This window comes from Labrus bergylta, chromosome 13 (genome assembly GCF_963930695.1).
Source record: "Labrus bergylta chromosome 13, fLabBer1.1, whole genome shotgun sequence".
Classification (NCBI taxonomy): domain Eukaryota; kingdom Metazoa; phylum Chordata; class Actinopteri; order Labriformes; family Labridae; genus Labrus; species Labrus bergylta.
This window is the reverse complement of record NC_089207.1, coordinates 9,321,102-9,342,952: the sequence shown is the minus strand read 5'-3', so window position 1 is coordinate 9,342,952 and position 21,851 is coordinate 9,321,102. Positions and strand designations below refer to the sequence as shown.

The window sequence follows — 21,851 nt, the reverse complement described above, 5'->3', positions numbered from 1 at the left end:
TTTTAGTGTACCAATTTCTTTTATCCTCAGATGTTTCTGCTGTGTGTGGAGAAGCCTGAAGCAGACGTGCATCCATACATTTTATTCACTCTGTTTTCTGATCATTACCGGTCGTTTTCCTTGAGCTCGACTCTTATTACCTCGTATCCCAGGAGTGCCAAAGCACTAAATTCTGGCCTGTCAAAGTGACCAGTGCATTGTGCCGTTTTAATATCATTTTAAAATGTTTAAAAGTCTAACCATATTTCCCTCCTATCATTTCTCCCACCTCCCTTCCTGGGCTTCATTCCTGCAGACGGAGCACTTCATCAGTCTGTACTTGGGGGACAGCAGCTCTGCAGCAGCGGCGGAGGCGGCTGCATGGCGTTACACTGACTCAAGTCGCTCCTTCATCGAGCGTCAGTACCGGCTGGACCGGCCGCAGTTTAAGAGTCTGTACGGGCTGCTGGCGCCGTGGCCCGGGGTTGAGAACCAGCATGCCGACACGCTGGCCAACCGCACCTTCACCCTGCTGGACCAGAACCAAGACAACCTGGTCACGTTTAGGGAGTTTTCCAGCTGGCTGGGTAAGCACAGTAAAGGGATGATTTTAAGGTCACTGTAAGTATGATCTCTCTTTAAGAAGTTTTATAACTTCTCCACTAACAAGTGGCATTAATCCCAGATCCAGAATTTAAAGCATTTTAATCTTGTCAAAAAAAAAGAAACCTTAATTCTGCACTTCAGCTCCACTCTGCTTTGCAACTGAATTACCTTTCTAGGATTCTTAAAGTCGTCTGAAAAAACAAATGCTTTAAAAATCCAAAGAACCTCGAGCTGAGATTCTATGTTGGTAAAAATGCTAAAAAACAAAACAAAACTCTGAAAAGTCTGAGACCGACAGTCTGTTATTGATAGATGAATACTTAATCATTTCACTTCAGTGGTTACTGCTGAAATATATTTAGCAGCCATAATTATAGATGAAATGTTTTTTCAGCCCTTCTGCGTTGTGATCGTTTGAGGTGGACTCAGCAGAGAGCCTTGCTTTGATTTGACCTGTTTGTTCCTTTCAGACACTTTGTACTGTGAAGAGCTGAATGAGAAAATCCGGTTATTGTATCGTCTGCACATCCCACCAGGTTAGTCCTCACGTTTACATTATGTTGACGGTGAAAGTCAGAAAAGTTTCACGCTGAATATAGGTGTGAGCAACTTGACTGTGTGTGCGCCTGCAGCTCTGACAGAAAGTGAGGACGACCCCTCTCTGATGAAGAGCCCCCTGGTGTCCACAAACAGACCTCTCTATGTGAACCTGCCCGATGGTCAGTCATGACTCACTCTTATTCTGAAGACTCCAACGAATCAGATTAAACGGTGAACTGTTGAAGTCTGACTGTTTGTGCTGCTGGTGTGTTTGCAGATGTTGAAGAAGAAGTGAAGGACTATCACAAGCAGCTGAAGCAGATGCTGCAGGATTTGGTGAAAGAGAAGGAGAGAGATGTGGAGAAGCCTCTGCCTCTCATGAACCAGGTACTGGGAACGTGTTGTACTGCATGGTGTAATTCACTGCTTCTTTAATATTTCTTTTTATCAGCCAACACATTTATTTTCTTTACTCTTTCAACGATTAAATAAAAGTGATAAAGAACGACAATAAATCCAGCCAACCTTATTTTCATTTTTCCCCTCCTGGTTACACAGATTAAATATTTCAAGGTATATCTTAAGGATTTTCCTGGCATGACAATTATTTAAAACTTGTTCTTGAGTAAAAGGATGACCTGATTTTATTTAAATCAACTGCCTCTTATGGCATCTGTACTAAAATGAAGCACCTGATATACACAGTGTACCAAAATATTATCGCTTGGATCGCATTTTTTTCGAGAAGAATTTTGTTTGTTCAAAATCAAACCATGGAAGGGACATACAAGAGCTGAAATGATGCATTTAGAATAGTTAAGTTAATTGAGAAAAAACTTTGATTAGCTACCATTTCTATAATTGTTGAGAGGTTAAAGATTTGCTGCGTACTTGTGATATAATCTGGCTTCATTTTCTCCTCACACAGCGGGAGTTCATCCAGTTCTGTAAAACGCTCTACAGCATGTTCCACGGGGCCCCCGAGGAGAACGACCTCTTCCAGGCCATCGCTACGGTAACCAGTTTGGTGCTGCAGATCGGAGAGGCGGGGCATCGTGCGCACGGCTCATCTTCAGAGGTCCCAGAAGCTGAACCCGCACAGGAGTCCGCTGGGGATGCGGGTAACGTAAAGACGGCAGAAAAGGACTGGACGATCAGCTTCGCTCAGATCCTGGCGTCTCTGCTGACCGAGCAGGCGCTGGTGAACTTCTTCGAGAAGCCGGTGGATCTGACTGTGAAAATCTCCGAAGCTAAAGAGAAGCAGTATCACCAGCGGGCCGGTCTGCTCTCTCTGCAGCAAGGGAACAGATGACTGAAGAGTGACACGGCCAGATTTCATATGAAGACAACAACAATATCAGGATCATTTGACAAAATGTGACAAGATGCAGCAGCTTCAATTTCAGAAGCTCAACAGCCTGAATCATCCATGACATTTACTTACAGATAGTGACACTGATGCAGGAAAAAAAAACTCCTGCAACCCCTGAACCACCGCCTGTAACTGAAAACAGAAAGACGATCTCCAAGCCTCAGCAGCAGGTTGTGAACCGGTCGACTCGCTGGTATCAGTAGGAGCATCAACATGTGTGACTTTGTGCTAAAGGCCTGAAGAAATGCTGCACAAAAAGGATAAATATCGCCTTTTGACATCACCATGACGATGCCCGTGGTTTAAGTCACGGCACCTTCAAATCAGGAATCCATTATGAAACATTAACGACTGTTCATAAGGTCAATAAAACAAATCATTAACGCTTTATAAATCAGCTAAAAGCCTTCATTTGATTAACTTTTAAGTTGCCAGGTTGTGAAACATCTTTAATGAGACATTCCTCGTTAACGTTCATGAATAAGTCACTCTTATTTTATTAATAAAGATAAACTATGTCATAGGCCATGAGGTCTAATATAAACGTATTTACACATATCCCTTGTGTATTAAGTCAAAAACCAAAGTTTGATCTCTAATTAATGATGTAAATAAATTCATAATTCAAGTTTTATAATTTTCTGACAAAGTGTAAATGTTCAGAAACTTGTAAATAAGTTGATTTTGTTCCAGATTCTTTCTTTAACTACCCGGTGATTTTCCCAACCTGGCTTCATGCTTCTTCTTTTTAAAGTTATGACTTCATTTTTGAATGACGGAGTAGTGATAAAGTAAATTAAGTAACACTTCACGTTAGTCTCTTTATGAAGGGCAGTCTGATTAGGAAGCCATTGCAGAACCGTGCAGAAGTAAGGACAGACCTATTGCATGCATTCAGTGTTTTGTTTTTCATTTTATACCTTCTGTATCATTTTACATTTTTCACACAAACACACACCTCAAAATAAATATTTTTTAAACTTTTTTTAAATAACTGGTAACTGTTCTGAAAAACCTGCACAATGTAGCAAACACAGGAAACCACAGCTGGAATGGTCTGTTTGAATAAAAAAGTGTTGCTTAAACACACTGATGCTTTCTTTGATTTAATGTTTGAGTCTTTGGAGCACATTTCTGTTTACGAATGAGCGAGAGCTTCTGGGACATACTGCAGGTTTTATACTTTTTCAGTGGATAGAGTCAGAAACTGTGAAGAGAGAGAGAGTGGGGATTGACATGAGGGAAAGGAGCCAGGCGTCGGATTCGAACCGGGTCCTCCTGCTTCAAGGACTACAGCCTCTCTACAAACGCGCAAAACGAACCACCAGCGCCACTAAACATGTCATTTGAAAAAAAGATGAATGCAGTGCTTTTCTATTTCCTCCCATTTCTCATGGGCTGATGAATCCATAGATAACAAGAAAAAGTCTGGGATCTCATGGAAGAGATCTCATGATGCTGATACGAATAAAACACAGATGTGTCTTGGGGTAGTCGCGTCACATGGCCTCCAAAAATCATGATATTTTCAAAAACTAACGTGATTTTGAAAGTAGCATTCCCTCAGTGCTTGGTCTGCACCCACCCACCCCCCCCCCCCTCTGTGCTCCCTCAAAAGCCACGCCCCCTCACTTACATGCACGCGCTTTGAGTGGGGTAGAGAAGTTTTTACAGGCTGCTACAGATGATGGATTTTCTTCATTCCATTTTCAGAGCACATGAGTTATTAATTTCCGTCAGGACCTAAAGACAGTTTCAACCAAAATCTTAAAAAGTGTAACAATATTCCCTATTTCTATTTGAACACATTAGAGTTCTTTTAAATTAATATTTCTTTAAACATGTTGTCACCGGTCTCTGACTCTCTGACTCTCTGACACGTCTTGTTTTTTTCTTTTTGATTGGGTTAATCTCTCCATGTGATTATTTCATAAATGTTCTTCAGTATGAACAACAACCCCTAATGGGTACAAAAGGACACAAACATGAGTTAGTATTGTTGACAAAGAGAAGAAGAAGAGCAGGAGGCAGAGAGCTGCAGGAGCTTGGTGTGCTTTATTAGCTACTGATTAAAGGTAGAGGACGTGACTCACTCCACGACCTACATAATCCGAAGACACATAACACACACACGGTTTATTAGAGGTGAGCCTTCATTATCGTGGAGGGAAGACTGAGGCTCAGCTGATACAACTCTTCAGGAGTGGTTTCATCACGGAGGAGGTACATGGTAACAGACTCCTTTATATGTTTCCTTATTTTATCATCCTTTTTTTCCCCTCCCTGTAGAATCCATTTGAAGGCGTAAGTATGAGCTGCAGCGACGGGAGCCTTATGCTATTTGATGAGAATTTGAACACAAGTATTTTTGTAATGTACACAATAATGGGCCAGGACGTTTGTTAGCGAGTCTTACTTTTCCTAGGTAGTGTGTTCAAACAATACACATAGTCTTTCTCTCATATAATCAGAAGTATGTATATGTGACATGTCAGGATGCGTATGTCACATCCACAGGTAACAGGAGCAGCAGCATATGAATGATAAGAGACCAAAACAGGAATAACAACACAATTCAAAAACAGACACAGAGCTAACAGGAAGCTACAAGCTACACATTGCACTAAGCCACAGTTGTGATCGATCAGTTTGCCTCGTGGATGTTGTCTCGCCCACTCTGGAGGGACGATGGGCGGGCTTTGTCTTTATATTGCTTCAACGTAGTTGGCTGGCAGCATGCCGGTCTTGCCGGTGCGCTGCACGGTACCGTACATCCAGCCCTCGTCGATGGCCTGCACGTTAACGATGACGTCGCCATCTTTGAAGGAAACCTCGTCTTGGTCGGCTGCTCCGTAGTCGTACATGGCACGCACAGTTTTCTGCACAGAGAGGTCGAACAGACTCAGTAACATGTATAAGCGGGATGTTTAAGAAAGCTTAGATGACAAGATTGCTGATATTTCGATTCAGGGTTATGTCAACAAATCCAACAAAAACAGCAAACACAGAACTAGAAAGATCTAACTTAGAAGTGTGTTTTAATCCAAGAAAATGTTATAGTTAAACTTCCTTTGTGACATTGAGCCGCTGTTATCATGATCACACTGCTATTTTTCCAGACTGCTTTTGTCTCAAACTCACAGTCCTGCTGCATGAAATATATTTTTCACTAAAGCAGTGGCACTTACAACTGAGGTCTTAAGCATTAAGAAGTTTATCATCACTTTATGACACCTATATGTAACATATAGCTGACTGTTTAGGTCGTCCGTTTCATTCACTTTCTAACAAAACATCCAAAATGTGACTTGAAAAAGTTTGACTTTTGTTTCGTTATTGTGTCTGTTATGTTACCATCTGAGTTTCCCCAACTGGCTTGTGCGGTGTGTATTTGTGAGTGTGTGTAACTTACTCCAGTGGTAGAGGGGTGGGAGGGGATGGAGGAGACGGTGGTCTGCTGGGTGGCCACTGATGATGACCTCTGCTGCAGCTCCACAGTCTTAGCAGTCTGGTAGCCTGCAGATAAAAAAAAAAAGAAATGGTAAATGGAGTTAAGCTTGTATATCGCTTTTCTAGTCTTCTGACTACTCAAAGCGCCTTTACACTGCAGGTCACACCGACACATTCACACACTGATGGCGGAGGCTGCTGGGGAAATTGTCCATCAGTGTTACATCAGTATCTAAACACATTAACACTGACAAAGCAGCTGGAGCAACTTGGGGTGAAGTGTCTTGCAAAAGGACACATCAACATGTGACAGCAGGAACAGGGAATTGAACCCCTAACCTTCCGGTTGTAAGACGGCCGACTCTGCAGCTGAGTCACAGCCGCCCAACATACACACATAAAACAGCAAAATAAAGTTTAGGCATATATGTTTAACCTCACATATATAGACTTTTAACATGCTTTTATTTGTCGTGGGGATTGTGGTTCATTACCTATAGAGGAGGTCATGAAGCCGTTGCTGTAGAGGGACATGTGGTGGTCGGCGTCCTGGGACACCTCAGACTTTTCATCACCCGGGCCGCTCAGGGCGCTGGTGGAGCGGGAGTGCTCCTTGCTGCGACGCTGAGCTTGAACTATCCAAACAAGAACAATTGAAATGGTTCATCATCACACGTCTACAAATCATTAAACAACATCAAAGACAGCAACAGAGAGTTAATGCAGCTTGTTGTTGTGAGAAGTGAAGCCAGAGGGAATTTAAAAAAAAAAATCTGCATTCTTTCTCATGGCCAGCAGGGGGCGACTTCGCTATGTAAGCAGATGAGAAAATGGGTACATCTCAGTTGATTCAGTAGTTAAGCAACCATTCTCCTAATGAGTGAAAGGACTCAGTCATGACCTCTAAATGTTCTTCAGCCTGATCATCATTTTATAAGTGATGGTCCCATTTATGGTCCAGGTGAAACATGGACAATAGGCGGTGAGAAGTGAGAATTTTCTACAAGGCCAATTGACATTTTTTTTTATATCTCACCTGACATCATGTGCAGACTCCTGGACTGGATGTTGTCTTCAGCAGGGTCGTAGTCAAACACAGAGCCGGGGTTTGTGCGCCACACACGCAGATCTGAGGACACAGAGTCAGAAAAGGGATCAGTCAAGTTTACCCCTTTGATGCATTAGATATACATTTAATCTAAAACTAAAGATTTTCAATCTGTCCTGTAGGTTGTGATAGTGACAAAAAAGGTACCCTGTTGTTCATTAACAAACATCCAAACCGTCCTGCACAAAACCTGGAAGTTAGCATCCATGCTGAAATGTTCAGTCTACTGAGGTGGACCCAAAAAATGCCTGAATGACAACAAGGGTTCAGTCTATTGAAAAGTCTGCACTCCATACTGAACTGTGGCTTTTCAGAAAGGGCCCAAGTTCCGTGGGAAATATAATCATAGTCTAAATGTCTTGAGACATTAATGTCCATACCTTCATTTGCCCAGACATTAACAACCTCCACATGCATGAGAGTAATGACTGTGTGCATGCTTGTAAGTGTACCAGTGGTGGTCTCCTGGTCATGCTCGATGGCACGTCTCCTCTCCATCTCCACCACGCGTCTCTGGATGCCGCGGTAGTTGATGTCGCTGAAGTCCTGGGTGTTCTTCTTCACGCGTTCGGTCACCGGGTCAGAGGTGGTGGGAGTGAAGCTGCCCTTGTTCTTCTCGAAGTCCTCGTGGTATCTCACCTGGACAGCACAGGTAACAATCACAGTGAGTGCACGTGCAGTTAAAAAAAGGGCTGGAGATATATATATTTAACTCTGAGACTTCTAAAAGGAAATCATCTGTACTCGCTGAGTACTTTCTTAGATCAAGGAAAGACAATGCACATTTCCTGGGGTAATAATAAAACTTTGGGCACAAAAACATAATGAAACAATCGAAACTCTTACTCCAGAAATGATACGCTGGGTCTCCCTGACACGCCTCATCTCAGGTGTGTCCAGGACGAAGGAGGCCTTGCCCTGAACCTGCTTACGGAAACTGTCAGAGTACAGCACCTGGTGGAAAGTGAGGCCGGGTTGAAGGAGAAACAGAAGGCACACAGTGAGCATCCAGAAATGTTCCACACTTTAAAGCCATCATTTAGCAGCCGTTAGCATCCACAGCACAAAAGGTGGGGCTCAATGGTAAGAGGACACACACAGCTGCTGGCAGAAGGAGCTGGGATTATTGGGATTTCAGACAGATGAATTAGAGGGAAGGGTTTTCTATTTCTATTTCTATTAATATTAAGTATTAAATCAAACAAAATTACATCCCAATCTTCAGAGGAGAGTGAAGTGGAGTAATTTGAACAACAGGAGAGGTTAGCAGTGATGATACCACAGCTGGTGGTGTTAAAACATTTACAAGAAGGGAGCGCAGTGGGGAGAATTAATACAATTAACAAGATCTAGGGGAGAACTCAGTTAGGGGAGGGTTAACGAGGGGTACAGGTAGGAAGTCTCTCGTTCTGAAGGTACCGAGCTAATATTTTCTTGGTTCCTTTTGACTCGCTCCATCTCAGGAGTATACACCACAGGAGTTCCCTTGGCGGAACTGTCTTTATACAACACCTACAGGACAGAAGCACAGCACCCACAGGGGCCAGTCAGACTCATTGAACAATACTCAAAGCAACACACCTATAGGACTGGTTTCAGAGACTCAGGTTAACCCAAACGCAGACATTTTCAGGGACATTTTCCAAGATTAAAATAATCTCAGAGAATCTCTCTCGTGTGTCATTTGTTGCTTCTGGGATCGATTTCGAGCAGTGTCTGAGAAATTGGTCCTATAGAGTGACTCATCCTCCTGTCAAACAAACCAGGATCTCAGATGTAGAAACACACATGTAGAAAAGAAATCACAATTGTCACACTTCAGCAGAAGATTTAGATTGTCATATGCTGGGAAGATGTAATTAATTTTGCAGCTGCTTTATTTGGAAAAAAAAACAAAGCTTGACTGCAGGTTAAAAAGTAAAGAGGAAGGGGTTTAATTCAGCTTGAGGGGTTGATAGTTGAAGATTAAAGATGATTTGAAAAAGTCAGAAGAGAAAGTAAAAAAAAGAGGGAAAAGCGTGGATGAGATTAAAGGCGACGTTAGGGTTGAAGCGGTGATGATGGAGCTCAGGAGACTGCAGTCTGTGCCTTGGATGAGATGAGTGAGAGGTGATGAAGGGAGGGGGGGGTGAGATGATGATGGCAGGAGGAAGGGGAAGAAGCAATTTGTAAAAGCTTATGATGGGCACTACTGTCCACTCTCAACAGTTAGGAGCACACTTGGTTCAGTTTGGTTCCACTACCGAGCTGATGTGCTTCTGGGTCTGTTTGACCCGCTGCACCTCGGGGAGGTCCGGTATAGCTGTGCTTCGAGCTGGAGAGTCCTTGTATTTTATCTACCCAATGGACGATTTGGGGTTTTGTGCAAGAGGAGGGAACAGGAAAGAGCAAGAAAATCAGAGACAATTTCAAAAAAGTCAGAGACACATCACAGCAACAAAAATCACTGCAAATATGAAACAGGTGTTTCCCTGAGAGATGAAGAAGCAGGTTAAGTTGACCCCTGAAGGGCTCATTTGGGTTATATCGGCATGGTGGGTTTGATGTGATAAGCATAAATCATTGGGACATCTCAGGAGGTGGTGAAGGCTCAGGAGAGTTATTATGACTGTCTATTTGGGTGGAATGGAGAGTGAGGGAAAAGGGGGCGGATGGAGGTGAGTGTACAGGATCACTCTGTGGAGTACCGTGCTAATATTCTGCTGATTGCGTTTAACTCGCTCCATCTCGGGCGTCTCTGATACGGACGTGCCTTGTCCCACTCCTGCTTTGTATTGAAGCTTTGAACAAGACAGTATCAAAAGTCAAATATCAAAGAAAAAAAAAAACAACACCACTCAAGATGAGATTAATTTTTAGGAAAGGAGGAAATGTCAAAATGGTAAATTTTAATTTAAATAGGGGGACAAATGTGGTTAATTTTAAACTGAGAAGGAAAGGAAAACACATAAATCAAAATGTAAAAATAAGGCAAACATTAAGACTAGTTAAGGGGGGATGGGGCATGGAGAAAAACTTTGATTTTGTTGAGATTTGTTTTTCAAATAATTAAATTATAAACCAAAACTTATGACAGTGAGGATGGAGGAGAAAGAAAAACCTTGAAAGACAAAAGGTAAAGTTTTTAGAGTGAAGGAGGGAGGTCAGGGGGTGGTTTTTTTGGAGATGATTGTAAGGGGATAAATAATAATTTTTTTTTTTTTCTTTTCCTATACCAAGCTGATATTCTTCTGTGTTTCTCGGACCCGCTTCATCTCGGGGGGGTCTGGTATGGCTGTGCCTTGACCCACAGACTCCTTGTACTGTTTCTGCACATTGCACAAGTCACACAGGTACAGAGTGAGACAGGGACAAACAAACACAGTGTTTACTGTAGACACAGACAGGTGCATCCATTCACAACAACAACAAGTCAGAGCACCTGACAGAAACACACTATCATCATTCAGATTATCAAATACTTCAGAGGTAGTTTCGTCAGTTGGAGATGGTAAGGATTGGATGATACTAGATTCAGTCTATTATTCAGGTTTTAGATGCATATAACTATCATGGGAGTGAAAAGTTCTAAAGAGCCCTCACATTCCCTGTAGATATATCAAATATCTGTTTTATTCTAAACTAGATGCCACGTAAAGTAAAAGTTTGGAATAGTTATGTAGCCTTGCTACCTTCAGCTCAGGTCTTTATGCTTCGGCCAATAGGCTTTTTCTATTTTTCTTGCAGAAGTGAAATTGGGCACAGAAGTTTCTGCATCTATACAGCTCTGAAATATATTTGGGGCCAGTATTGACTCAATACAATCTTTTAAAAAGGGGAGAAAATGTGTATGGAAATAATCTGTTAAAAGTTGGATTTAAAATGGACATTTGAGGAGATGACATGTACACAGAGGTCTGGTTATCGTCCACTATAGAAAGTAGGAGGGGCGATGGAGGGTAGACTAGTTGGAGAGGAGATGAAGGAGGTTACAGGATCACTCTGTGGAGTACCGTGCTAATATTCTGCTGGTTGCGTTTAACTCTCTCCATCTCGGGGGTCTCTGATACGGACGTGCCTTGTCCCACTCCTGCTTTGTATTGATTCTTTGAATGAGACAAATAAAAGTAAAATACGGTCGTGACACACACATAATGCCAACATTTGAAAATACAAAATAAGAGAAAATGCAAATTAATTTAGGTGGGGAGGGGGGAGGGGATTATGTTTATGTGGAACACTAAAAAACATCCACAAAGGTATGTTAGGCTGGAGGAGGGGAAACAAGAACGAAACACAATGAAGGACTTTAAAATTAGCGGAGATTATCAGAGGGTGTTTTGGGAGATGTTTTTGAAGAGATGTAAAAGAGTCACCGCACAAAAATTGGTGAAAAATAAACGACTTATGAGCGTTAAGATGGAGGTGTAAAAATCAGAACTAATGTCTTGAGAGGAAGGAAGGTCAGGGGTTGTTTTTGGAGATGATTTTAAGGGGATAAAATAAGCAGATTTTTCTTTTCCTATACCAAGCTGATATTCTTCTGTGTTTCTCGGACCCGCTTCACCTCGGGGGGGTCTGGTATGGCTGTGCCTTGACCCACAGACTCCTTGTACTGATTCTGCACATTGCACAAGTCACACAGGTACAGAGTGAGACAGGGACAAACAAGCACAGTGCTTCCTGTAGACACAGACAGGTGCATCCATTCACAACAACAACAACAACAACAACAGCAACAACAACATACACTTAGGAACAACTAAAAAACAAACGATCATCACACAGATCATCAACCTTTCAGATTATTAAATATTTCAGTCGGGTGTCTTGTAAATGTAAACAGATGATACTTTAGTTCATTACTTCAGAGTTTGGATGTGATAAATATTATATGAGAATCCCACTGAGCCCTCAAAGTCTCAAAAAATGATGAAGATTGTAACCTGTGTGGATGATTTATTTTCAAGTGGACACGTTTCAGACTAAGTTACAACCTCTGGGTTTAAATATTGAGGCTAAAAACTGCAATTCCTCAAATGGCCACTTGAGGTACAGGGTTTAAATTGATATAAAACCTGCCTGTTTAAATTCCATGAATGCTCAAACAATGCATATAGATGCCAGTGTCACTAGCTGTCTGCTAGGTGTCACTAGCTGTCTGCTACATGTAGGCGCCACTAGCTGTCTGCTAGGTGTCACTAGCTGTCTGCTACATGTAGGCGCCACTAGCTGTCTGCTAGGTGTCACTAGCTGTCTGCTACATGTAGGCGCCACTAGCTGTCTGCTAGGTGTCACTGGCTGTCTGCTACGCACCACTAGCTGTCTGCTAGGTGTCACTGGCTGTCTGCTACGCGCCACTAGCTGTCTGCTAGGCGTCACTAGGCATCACTAGCTGTCTGATAGGCGCCACCTTAACTTATCATTAAACATAACCTCATGGTTATCCAGTTTCTTAACCAAATATTGATTATTTTTGGTTCCAAACAACAAAGTTGGTCAATTTTCCAAATTCAAAGAAATAAAAAAAAAAAATCAATGTGGCTGTATCTATTATTATAACAAAATCTATGCATATTACACAACTAAACCATATACTGTATATGACAACCCAACACGGGAGTCCACATTCTTTAGAATATGATGAAGGAAATAACTTTTACTTAGCAGAAAATGACATTGGACAAAGAAGGGATCTTTGTGGGCTCTGTTCAATCCTGAAATTAGTAGATTAATTTACTTATCAAACATAACATAAAATAAAAACATTGACATTTAAAGGGCCATTTGTTTTATGTGACATTTAAGGAGTCATCTGGTTAAAGTATGGATCTCTAGTCATGGAGGGAATATGGAGGGAAATCTGTCAGAGGAGGAGGTGAAGGAGGGCAGGGTGGTCACTCTGTGGAGTACCGTGCTAATGTTCCTCTGGTTGCGTTTAACTCTCTCCATCTCTGGAGTCTCTGGCAAAGCCGTTCCTTCTCCCAAATCATCTTTGTACGCAATCTTGACATGCAAGAGGAATGAAAGCAGCAACCAGTGGTTAACCTGACTGTACCAGTACCAAACTACACTTAAACATCTGTATTTGAAAGGACACAACAAAAAGACAGGACAACATTTTTTCTGTACACGACAAACAATAGTAAAACCAAAATATTCAACAACACACAAGCTCTGCGCTAACAAGTCTCAGTGTTACTCTACAGAACAATGGTTAGTTGCATGAATTAAAATGCTGCAATTTTAAGATTAAAAAATGGAGGATAAAAAAATCAGTGTGGTCCAAAGAACTATGGGCTGCATATCAGGGTTTGTTATAGATGAGAAAAATCAAAAGATCAAAAAAAAAAAAAAAAAAAAAAAAGTGTTATAAGAAACCATTAAGAAAACGTAATATGGAGTAGATACCAAGCTGAAATTCTTTGTATTCTCTTTAACACGAAGCATTTCAGGAGTGTTCTGTACTGAAGACACTTTGCCCTTTATGTTTTTATGGTCAATCTGGTATTGATGCTACAGAGAGAAAAACACAAAGTGCAGTTAAAATGTTTCACAATGTAACGAGATGTAAAAGATGAAGATGAAAATAAAACAGGTCCCTTAACGCTCCTCTAGGATTAGCTTGAGAGCTTTCACTTCTTTACTCACAAATAACTTACGAGGACAAAGACTGACACCAAACACTTAAATGACAACAGTTTCTTCTTGATTAGAGAACACCAGGCATTTACAGTAACTAGCTGTATAAAAGAACAAAGTATTGAAGGTAATACTTTACAGAAGAGCACAGAGAAAACAGACACCGGAAGAACTCTTAACATCAAGATGTAGCTCTGACATCTTCAAAAGCTTCTACAGTCTCAGACATGCCACAAATCAATTTATTTCCATACTTCATCATTTATATTTATTACTTACAGTGCTGAAGTTCTTCTGGTTCTCACGGACTCTCTGCATCTCTGGGGTGTCCAGAACTGGTACATAGTGAGACATGGTCTTCTCAGCCTCCTCTCTGTACTTTTTCTGTTCAACAAAAAACACAGCAGGGATTTGAATAAAATTTTGACCTAAGAGAGGCAATCAAAAGGGATACTCTACTAGTTAAAGCAGCCTCTCAGGATCAGAAATGTTTGAGTATTTTACCTGGCTGACAATGTTCCTCATCTGCTGAGCATGGATGATGTCAGGGGTGTCGATGACAGAGGTGTAGCTGGCCCTGTCCATCTCAGCGGTATGCTTGTACTTAGCCTAAGGAGCACAAAACTGTCAGTGAGCACACATTCTGACCAGAGAATAACTACAACTGTGTCTCATCCGATCAGCCCACACACTGTGGGCTGATCACACACACTGTTACACACACTGTAAAAATCACAAGATTCAGACCTGACTGAGGATGTCAGTAGCGTTCCTGGCCCTCATGAAGTCTGGGGTGTCCGTAGCCAAAGCCAACATTCCCTTGCCCTTAATCTCCAGCTCCATTGCCTTCTTGTACTCTCTCTGGAGATATTACAGGTGATAAAGTTCAACGTTAAAACTCTGTTCTGTGCAAACAGCAGTCACTTTGAATTACATAATTTCTACTCATTCATAGCAGGGGAGGCGTGGGCTGCAAAACCAAAAGTCCTGGGGGGATTGGTAGATAAAGAAGGTTAGAAGAAATTAGGACTTTTTAAAGAACAAATTGGAGACAAACTGTAATTGGTGTTAAGTTTATTCTAACACTCAGAAAAGAAAAGAAAAGAAAAAAAAAGTTAAGCAACTTCTGTTAAATTTGTTAAAGTATTCAATATTTCAGTTGGTTTAGCATAAAAACCTTTTAGATCAGATTTGTGGTACTACTGTGCTGCGATCTTAAAATCAACCTCAGTAGCACTCTGGACCAAATATATAAATAAATGAATAAATAAAGAATCTGGAAACTGCAGCGCACAGTGTGATGGGTGCTTGACCACAGCATGAAGCATTTTACTAGGTTCTTCTGTGCTAAAGGTGGGATGGCTGCCTGTCTACTCTACACATGCTCTTAAATACAAAAGCAAACTGTACACCATCATCCATCCACCCGCTTTCTTCCACTTATAAGAGGCCTGTTCGGGTGGGAGCAGGCTAAAAAGGTAAGACACCCTTCTCCCAAGCAACGTTTTTTCCAGCTCCTCCGGGGGACTCCAAGGCCTCCCTGTGCCAAAACCCCCTTGAACTAGCTACTTTGGATGTGAAGAATAACGACTCTCCTCTGATATCTCTCTGGATGCCCGAGCTCTTTACTCTATCTTTAAGCCTAAACTCAGCCACCGTTGGGAGGTAGCTCATTCTGCCACTTGTGTCTGTGATCTTATTCTTTAGGTCACTATGACACGTTTTTGACCATAGGTGACGGTTGGAACGTAGATCAGCTGGTAAAACAAAAGCTTTGCCTTCAGGCTTAGCTCCTTCTGTACCAAGACGACCCACTACAATGCTCACATTACTGCTGGTGGATGGATGGATGGATGGTAAACATCAAATAGAATGAGTTTTACCTCAAAAGAGAACAAATAAGGAAATGCTTGGACATGGTGTACATTTGAGGTTGACTTTTTGAGCATTTGTCAGATAGAAACGAACACACTTTTAATAGAAAATCAAAGGGAAAATCCAACAGGGTGTAGGGGTGAAGGTCAGGCTATAGTCACAAGAACTACATCAGAAAAGGAGAGAGCTGGAAAATTAGTGATGTCATCAAGCAGGGACAATTCAAACACAGCTGCCGCCCTTTTAGTGTGATCATGAAGCTTAGTAAAGGGGACAGGATTCAGCCGATGATGCACCAAGAGCGGGATTGTGAGAAGGCACTCTGTTGAGGCTGTGATGCTGTTTTCCATCACTTTCAGTCTGCCGTACCTCAGACAGGATATGAGTTGCATTCTTTGCTCTCAAAAGCTCCGGAGTTTCCTCCAGTACAGTGAGCCCTTTACCCTTCACTCCCTCTTCTAGATCCCTCCTGTACTCTCTCTACAGGACGGAAGAAGAACAAAGAGACTGCAGAGAAGGACGGGCACACAGGCAGGCCAAAGCATAAAAGACAAACAATACAGTGGACAAGTTCTGATGCTTGCTCCTTTAGAGCTCAAAGTCACCAAGTCACATTTTTAAAGAGAGAATGGAGACATTGGTGACTTTGGCAAGAATCCGGATAAAAGACAAGGAAAACGTCATTTTATCACAAAGAACATGAAACAAAAATACAAAACAACAAAATGATTCAAGACAACATTTCACAGTTAAAACACTGCTGCATCATTGAAATGATTGCATGCACGCATGCAGACTTGTTGTCCTGATAGCTTAATAGGGAATCTAAGATATCAGTGGAAAGAGATTTGAAAACAAACAACAAAATAATACTAATTAGTCTCCTAGTTTTAAAGAAGAGAAGGGAGATGGGTGAATGTCGGATCATTAATAGTTTATGGCTCTGTAGTGTGGTGAATCATGCAAAGGAAGAATAGTTTCACTGCATGTGTGGACTTAAAAGAAGTCAGGATAGAAGGAAAACCCAGGGGGTAAAAAAGTAGAGGAGGAAAGAAGGGATTGTGAGGTAAACTTAGTATTAGAGCCCGACCAATATTTTGATATACCGATAACTGATACACACTGAACGTACAACTGAACACATATTTAGAGTCATCAGTGTTTATGTTTTGCGATGTGTGTGGAATTAAAACTTTTGTCGGAGCATGTTCTGCAGATAAAAATACTTAGGGTGATATAGTAATGGGTCAATATGTAGTTTCTCCACCAGAGGGCGCTCTGACTTCAAAGTTTACAACATTCTCAACACTGTGTGAAGCATGTGTGTACAACATTTTGTGTTTACTTGCACTGTATAACTTTTTTTTAAAGTTAATTGTTAAAGAAGCTGCCTTCTCACTATGTGCATGGTCATACTGGGGCAGAAAATTGCATCGAAAATGTCTAGCACCCATCTAAAGATGTCACTGTATCAACCGCCACATCGGTAATCTGTGATTTTTTTCCAGTTAAAAAAAAATCAGTGATTGATCAGGCTCTATTTAGTATGGAATATAAATCAAGGGTGAGGTCAAAAGGGGGGGGGGTTGTCAGGTATAAACTATCCTTTACCTCACTGGCTATTTTGGTGGCATGTCTGACATGTATCATGGCAGGAGTGACCTCCAAGCCTGAGAGGTTCTTGCCCCTCATGTTCTCCTCAAAGTCCTTCTTATAGTCTTTCTATTCACCGTAAAGATAAGAGACAGGGGACAGACAGACAGGGGACAGACAGAGCACATGTAACAACATGCAAGCAGCGCATATTCACAAAGCAGTTACCTTTTCCTGGTTGGCACCATAGTCTTTATTATGATGGCCATTTTTTGAATGTACAGTCTTTACAAGTTTTGTGCATGAGAGTGTTCAAAAAAAAATCAAAAAAGGGATTCAAAGGATTTCTTCAAACAGAGAAAATCAGATGAAAGTAGTGGAGCACACGATTCACTTACAGCTAATTTATTAGGGTATAAAGGTGCTAACGTTTTGACCCACTGCATTCGACTCCCACCTAAATAAGTTTGCCGTAAGTGATTTGTGTTCATGGAGTTCTCGCCTGTGTGAAGGAGTCCATTGAATCATCTTTGACATATATTAGCTCCTTCTCTGAGAGCACTTGACCTCCATCTGAGGAGGGGCTGACACCCAAGAGTTTCCTTCTTCTGTGTTTGAAAAGTGTTGTAGTTTTGTTGGGGAAGGTAGTAATGTTTATAAGAAAAGTAAACACTGTAAAAGATATAATCTAGGCTCTGATGCTTATCAAAGGCTACACATGGAGAGAAAAAAATGTGAACCTGTCCTTTAAATATTTTATCTGGGCTCCATGGAAAATGTTGCATTCTGAGAGAAACATATACTTTACCTGTCTCCTCTCTGCAGCATGGGAGTAAGATAGAGTGGTCGGAACTTATTATATTCACAGTACCTGAGGTGCCCTTTTTTGAAACACATTTTACAATGCAGTCTACCAGGTTTTTTTTTAAGGTATAGCAAGGGAGTAATAAATGAAAAAAAAAAAAGATCCAACAAATCACTTAATGTGTGAACTAGAACTCTTAAAAAAACTTACTGAGTAAACTGGCATTTCAGACACTGTAAAATGTGAAAAAACGTCAAATACATTTCTTAAGCAATAGCTGGACATCCACAAAGCTGAAGCATATCGATGTAAAGCAACAAGAATTAAAATACAATCTAGCAGGAACCAAAGAGTCTTCCGTCTGAGAGAGAAGCTTGTCATGGAAGGTGTTTAACGTTTGAAGCAGTTTTAAGCACAGAAGACGCAGACAGGGTGCTTACCTGGCTTTGCATGTGCTGGGCCTCCTTAGCAGTCACATATGTGGGTGTCTCGAAGTCCAGCATTGCCTTGCCCTTCTCCTTCTCATACTTCTCCTTGTATTTCACCTGGAACAGACCACATACATTCAATGTCAAATGTTTTATCTGGGTAGTTTGAAAAGCATTTAGAGCTGTATTATCTTATACATAAACTACCATGACGTATCAGTGCATGTTGCATGTGTATTGATGTAGTGTGTTCACTTATGTCGTGTATTGTGAATTTCTGATATTGAAAGCATATTATTAACTTAATCAAACTGTACACATAAAAGCTAGAGGGACAAGAGATGAAAATCCCACTTAGCTTCAAACTCATCGACACATTGGCTCCATAAAATGTACTGGAGCTGTTGAATTGTAACGTTAATATCAACATGTAGTTCATTTAATTCACATTATATACTGGCGTCTATGTGTTTTAGAATGAAAAGGCTATCAAACAGAAACTCTAAGTCTAAGTTGTGTAATTGAACACCTCAGTGTTTCAATGTAAATGAGGATAGAATTCAAACATTTGCATCATCTTATAATGAAAATGTATTTTTTTTTAACAACACTTTACGACTGCAAAAGGGGGAACAGCAACACAGTAAATATAATTTGAAGCCTAATCTTTTAAAAAAGTATTTATTTTATGCCTTTCTTTGAGAGACAGGGCAGTAGAGTCGGGAATCAGGAAGAGAGAGCGAGAGAGAGAGGGGAGTGACATGTGGGAAAGGAGCTACACCTTGGACGACCGCTTCGGGGACAACAGCCTCTGTACATGGGGCGCATGAACTAACCACTAGGCCACCGGCACCCCACTTAAGTTTAATCAAATTTTTTTTTTTTTGAAAAATTTAATGGTGTAAATTTTTTTCCTGAAGAACATTTTTTAAGATTGAGAAATAATCTTATTTCAGTTGGAGCTTTTCTGTGATCCTTTTTATCATCATTATTATTGTTTCTTTAAAGATCATTTTTCAGGCCTTATTGCCTTTGCTGAAAGCTGAAGAGAGACAGGAATGGTGGGGAGGAGAGAGAGGGAGAGACATGCACAAAAGGGCTGAGGTTGGGAGTAAACCAGCTGCCGATGGGTCGAGGATTGGAGCCTCTGTAGATGAGGCGTCTGCTCTACCAACTGAGCCTTACCGGCGCCCCTTTAATAGATATTTTTTGGCATTTACTCACATTCCAGGAAAATGTTAAATATTGTATCATCACCTGACGTTGCCCCACAATTAAATTATTCACATATCAAAGCAAAACATTGCACAAACATTTGTTAGATAAGAAAGCGGTAAACAGCTGAAACCCACAGCAGTGTTTTTGTGTACATGGAGAGTGTTTTGACCCCCAGTGTTTGTACCACTTACGTTACTCTGAAGTTCAGTAGCCTCCTTGTGATGGATTTGTTCTGGTGTGTCAGCGATCATAAGGTAGTGACCCTTACTCTCCTCAAATTTCTTCTTGTAGCAGTACTATAGGGGAATTCCCAGTCAAGTAAGACAGCTCAGTACAGCACACAAGAATAATAAAAAAAAAAGCATATGTCGGGATTTAGCTACTCCCTTCAAGTACATAGTACAAAAAATAATTTATTAACATTAGAATTGTAAAAAAAAAAAAAAAAAAGATGGGATGAAAAAATTAGGGGAAAGTGAAAAATGGTTGTTAAAAACTTGTGAAAATTAAGATTTGGAATCAATGGAAAGGAAGGGAGTTTTGTTAAATGACTAGTTTTTAAGATCTATAAGAGGTGATAACTCAAACTGAGAGAGCGTAGAAGTGGAGGTTACAGAAGGTGATAGTATGAGAAAGTCGAAAGCGTGATGGGTAAGGAGGGGAAGGGTCACCACCAGATGAGGTCGCAGAGTAATGGATTATGTAGTTTAGTGTTTAGTCCATAGGATGGTGAATAATCAGCAGGATGTTCAGTGTTACCATGGTAATGATTGATGATGGAAACTCATGAAATCAGATACATTTCAATGAACTGCAGAAGGACAGTTCACTGACATAGAAGCATGTGAGAGGTTTGAATATGATAATAATGTCTTACGCTGCTGGACAGCTTGCTGGTGCTCAGATTGTGCTGCATGGACAGAGACTCGGCCATGTCAGTCACAGGCTTGTGGATCTTCTTCAGGTCACCCTTGTACTTCACCTGCAGGTGGTGTTCATAGACACACTCGTAAACAGAAAATCCTTTGAATGCTGCCAAAAAAGTCCATTTATGTTTCTGATATCAATACATCTTTCCTCATAATGACGTTTTCTAGCATAGAAACAACATGTGAGAACTTACCTCACTAGCGAGCACGCTGGCATCCTTCAAAGTCTGATAAATCTTACTATCCTTCAGGTCATATTGTGGTTTCTTTCCTTTCATCTCCTTGTCAAACTTCTCCTTGTACTTCAACTGTTTGGATAGGATGCATGTGAAAGTTAACGCAAGCATTAGCATTGATAATATCAAAAATCAGTCGGAGGTTGACAGACTCCATCACACTGGAAACATTTAAAGGACAACACAGTGCTGTTTTTTGTCATGATGTATAAAAAGGGATCAGTAACTCAGACTGCTGACAGATCATTGGGTGGAGACGTTCGACATTCTGTATACTGTATGCTTTGTCATTTTATCACCTGTAGTTTAGTTTAAATCCCTTTTTATACATGAAACATAACTGCAGACGAACAAAGTTGTTGTCTGGGTTCACTGCACAGTTCTTCTAAAAGCACTCAAAACTAGTGACAAACAACATGTGGAAAATCCTGCAAGATGCTCTTCAAAATCTAGTTTGTGCCGGGATTGATGTCAGTTTCCACTTGGCATTAAAATGCATATTAAATTAGTCTCCTGTGATAATTTTTGTGACCCTGTGAAGACACTGCAATTTGTTTGAAGGTGATCTGTGATCAGCATTAAAACATGGTGATCATTTATATTATTAAATATATATTGCTGAGGCAGTGGTGATTCCAGGGTCTGTTGGGGCCCTAGGCAAGAGGCGCTTTCTACTGTCATTGCGAAATTTGCACATTTTGGGTTGCTGCTTTGGTCCAAAGTTTGTCAGCCCTCTGAGGCCCCCCTGCTGGCCTGGGGCCTCAAGCAGCTGCCTGCCCTGCCTGCTGACAAGCAGCGCCCCTGGGCTGAGGTGGCAGACTATGAGGGTGGTCAGGGTAAAAGAAAGCCTAAGCTGTTTGTCAATCAGAAGATAACCTAGCTATAAAAAGTAAGGACGACAAAGCAATATCATTCTTGTACAAAAACATGTAAATCCAGCAGCAATAATAAAAAACTCATACCAACATTTAAAGTGTCAAAAATGTATAACTCTGCATGGTTTCCTGCTGGATTGACAAGTCATTTGGAGAAGCGTTCAAATGCATGCTTATTCATTTTACATTTCCACTGACTGAGTAAATAAGGAAAAG

The 21,851-nt window shown here is 41.1% G+C and overlaps 2 protein-coding genes across 24 annotated transcripts in view; one reads left to right on the top strand and one right to left on the bottom strand.

Moving 5' to 3' along the window:
- The window catches only part of LOC109995434 (TBC1 domain family member 8), a 25,127-nt gene extending 21,541 nt beyond the window's left edge, over positions 1 to 3,586 (top strand). The window contains 5 exon segments of the mRNA XM_065962566.1: positions 296 to 566; positions 1,056 to 1,121; positions 1,218 to 1,304; positions 1,403 to 1,512; positions 2,054 to 3,586. Coding sequence (XP_065818638.1) covers positions 296 to 566; positions 1,056 to 1,121; positions 1,218 to 1,304; positions 1,403 to 1,512; positions 2,054 to 2,437 — 918 coding nt within the window. The 3' untranslated portion in view covers positions 2,438 to 3,586.
- A 947-nt stretch (positions 3,587 to 4,533) lies between these two features.
- Positions 4,534 to 21,851, bottom strand: part of neb (nebulin) — a 69,517-nt gene continuing 52,199 nt past the window's right edge. For 5 of the 23 annotated variants that reach the window (XM_065962544.1, XM_065962548.1, XM_065962542.1 and 2 more), the window contains 23 exons: positions 20,719 to 20,832; positions 20,473 to 20,577; positions 19,787 to 19,891; positions 18,390 to 18,494; positions 17,163 to 17,273; positions 15,921 to 16,031; positions 14,424 to 14,537; positions 14,181 to 14,285; positions 13,956 to 14,060; positions 13,446 to 13,550; positions 12,948 to 13,040; positions 11,563 to 11,655; positions 11,048 to 11,140; positions 10,271 to 10,363; positions 9,743 to 9,835; positions 9,299 to 9,391; positions 8,475 to 8,567; positions 7,902 to 8,009; positions 7,508 to 7,694; positions 6,984 to 7,076; positions 6,442 to 6,582; positions 5,910 to 6,013; positions 4,534 to 5,376 (listed from right to left, as the gene is read on the bottom strand). In XM_065962544.1, the coding sequence (XP_065818616.1) occupies positions 5,203 to 5,376; positions 5,910 to 6,013; positions 6,442 to 6,582; positions 6,984 to 7,076; positions 7,508 to 7,694; positions 7,902 to 8,009; positions 8,475 to 8,567; positions 9,299 to 9,391; positions 9,743 to 9,835; positions 10,271 to 10,363; positions 11,048 to 11,140; positions 11,563 to 11,655; positions 12,948 to 13,040; positions 13,446 to 13,550; positions 13,956 to 14,060; positions 14,181 to 14,285; positions 14,424 to 14,537; positions 15,921 to 16,031; positions 17,163 to 17,273; positions 18,390 to 18,494; positions 19,787 to 19,891; positions 20,473 to 20,577; positions 20,719 to 20,832 (2,538 nt within the window). In that variant the 3' untranslated portion in view covers positions 4,534 to 5,202. The remainder of the gene's footprint in view (positions 5,377 to 5,909; positions 6,014 to 6,441; positions 6,583 to 6,983; positions 7,077 to 7,507; positions 7,695 to 7,901; positions 8,010 to 8,474; positions 8,568 to 9,298; positions 9,392 to 9,742; positions 9,836 to 10,270; positions 10,364 to 11,047; positions 11,141 to 11,562; positions 11,656 to 12,947; positions 13,041 to 13,445; positions 13,551 to 13,955; positions 14,061 to 14,180; positions 14,286 to 14,423; positions 14,538 to 15,920; positions 16,032 to 17,162; positions 17,274 to 18,389; positions 18,495 to 19,786; positions 19,892 to 20,472; positions 20,578 to 20,718; positions 20,833 to 21,851) is intronic. The other 18 variants (XM_065962546.1, XM_065962545.1, XM_065962550.1 and 15 more) reach the window with 18 other exon arrangements.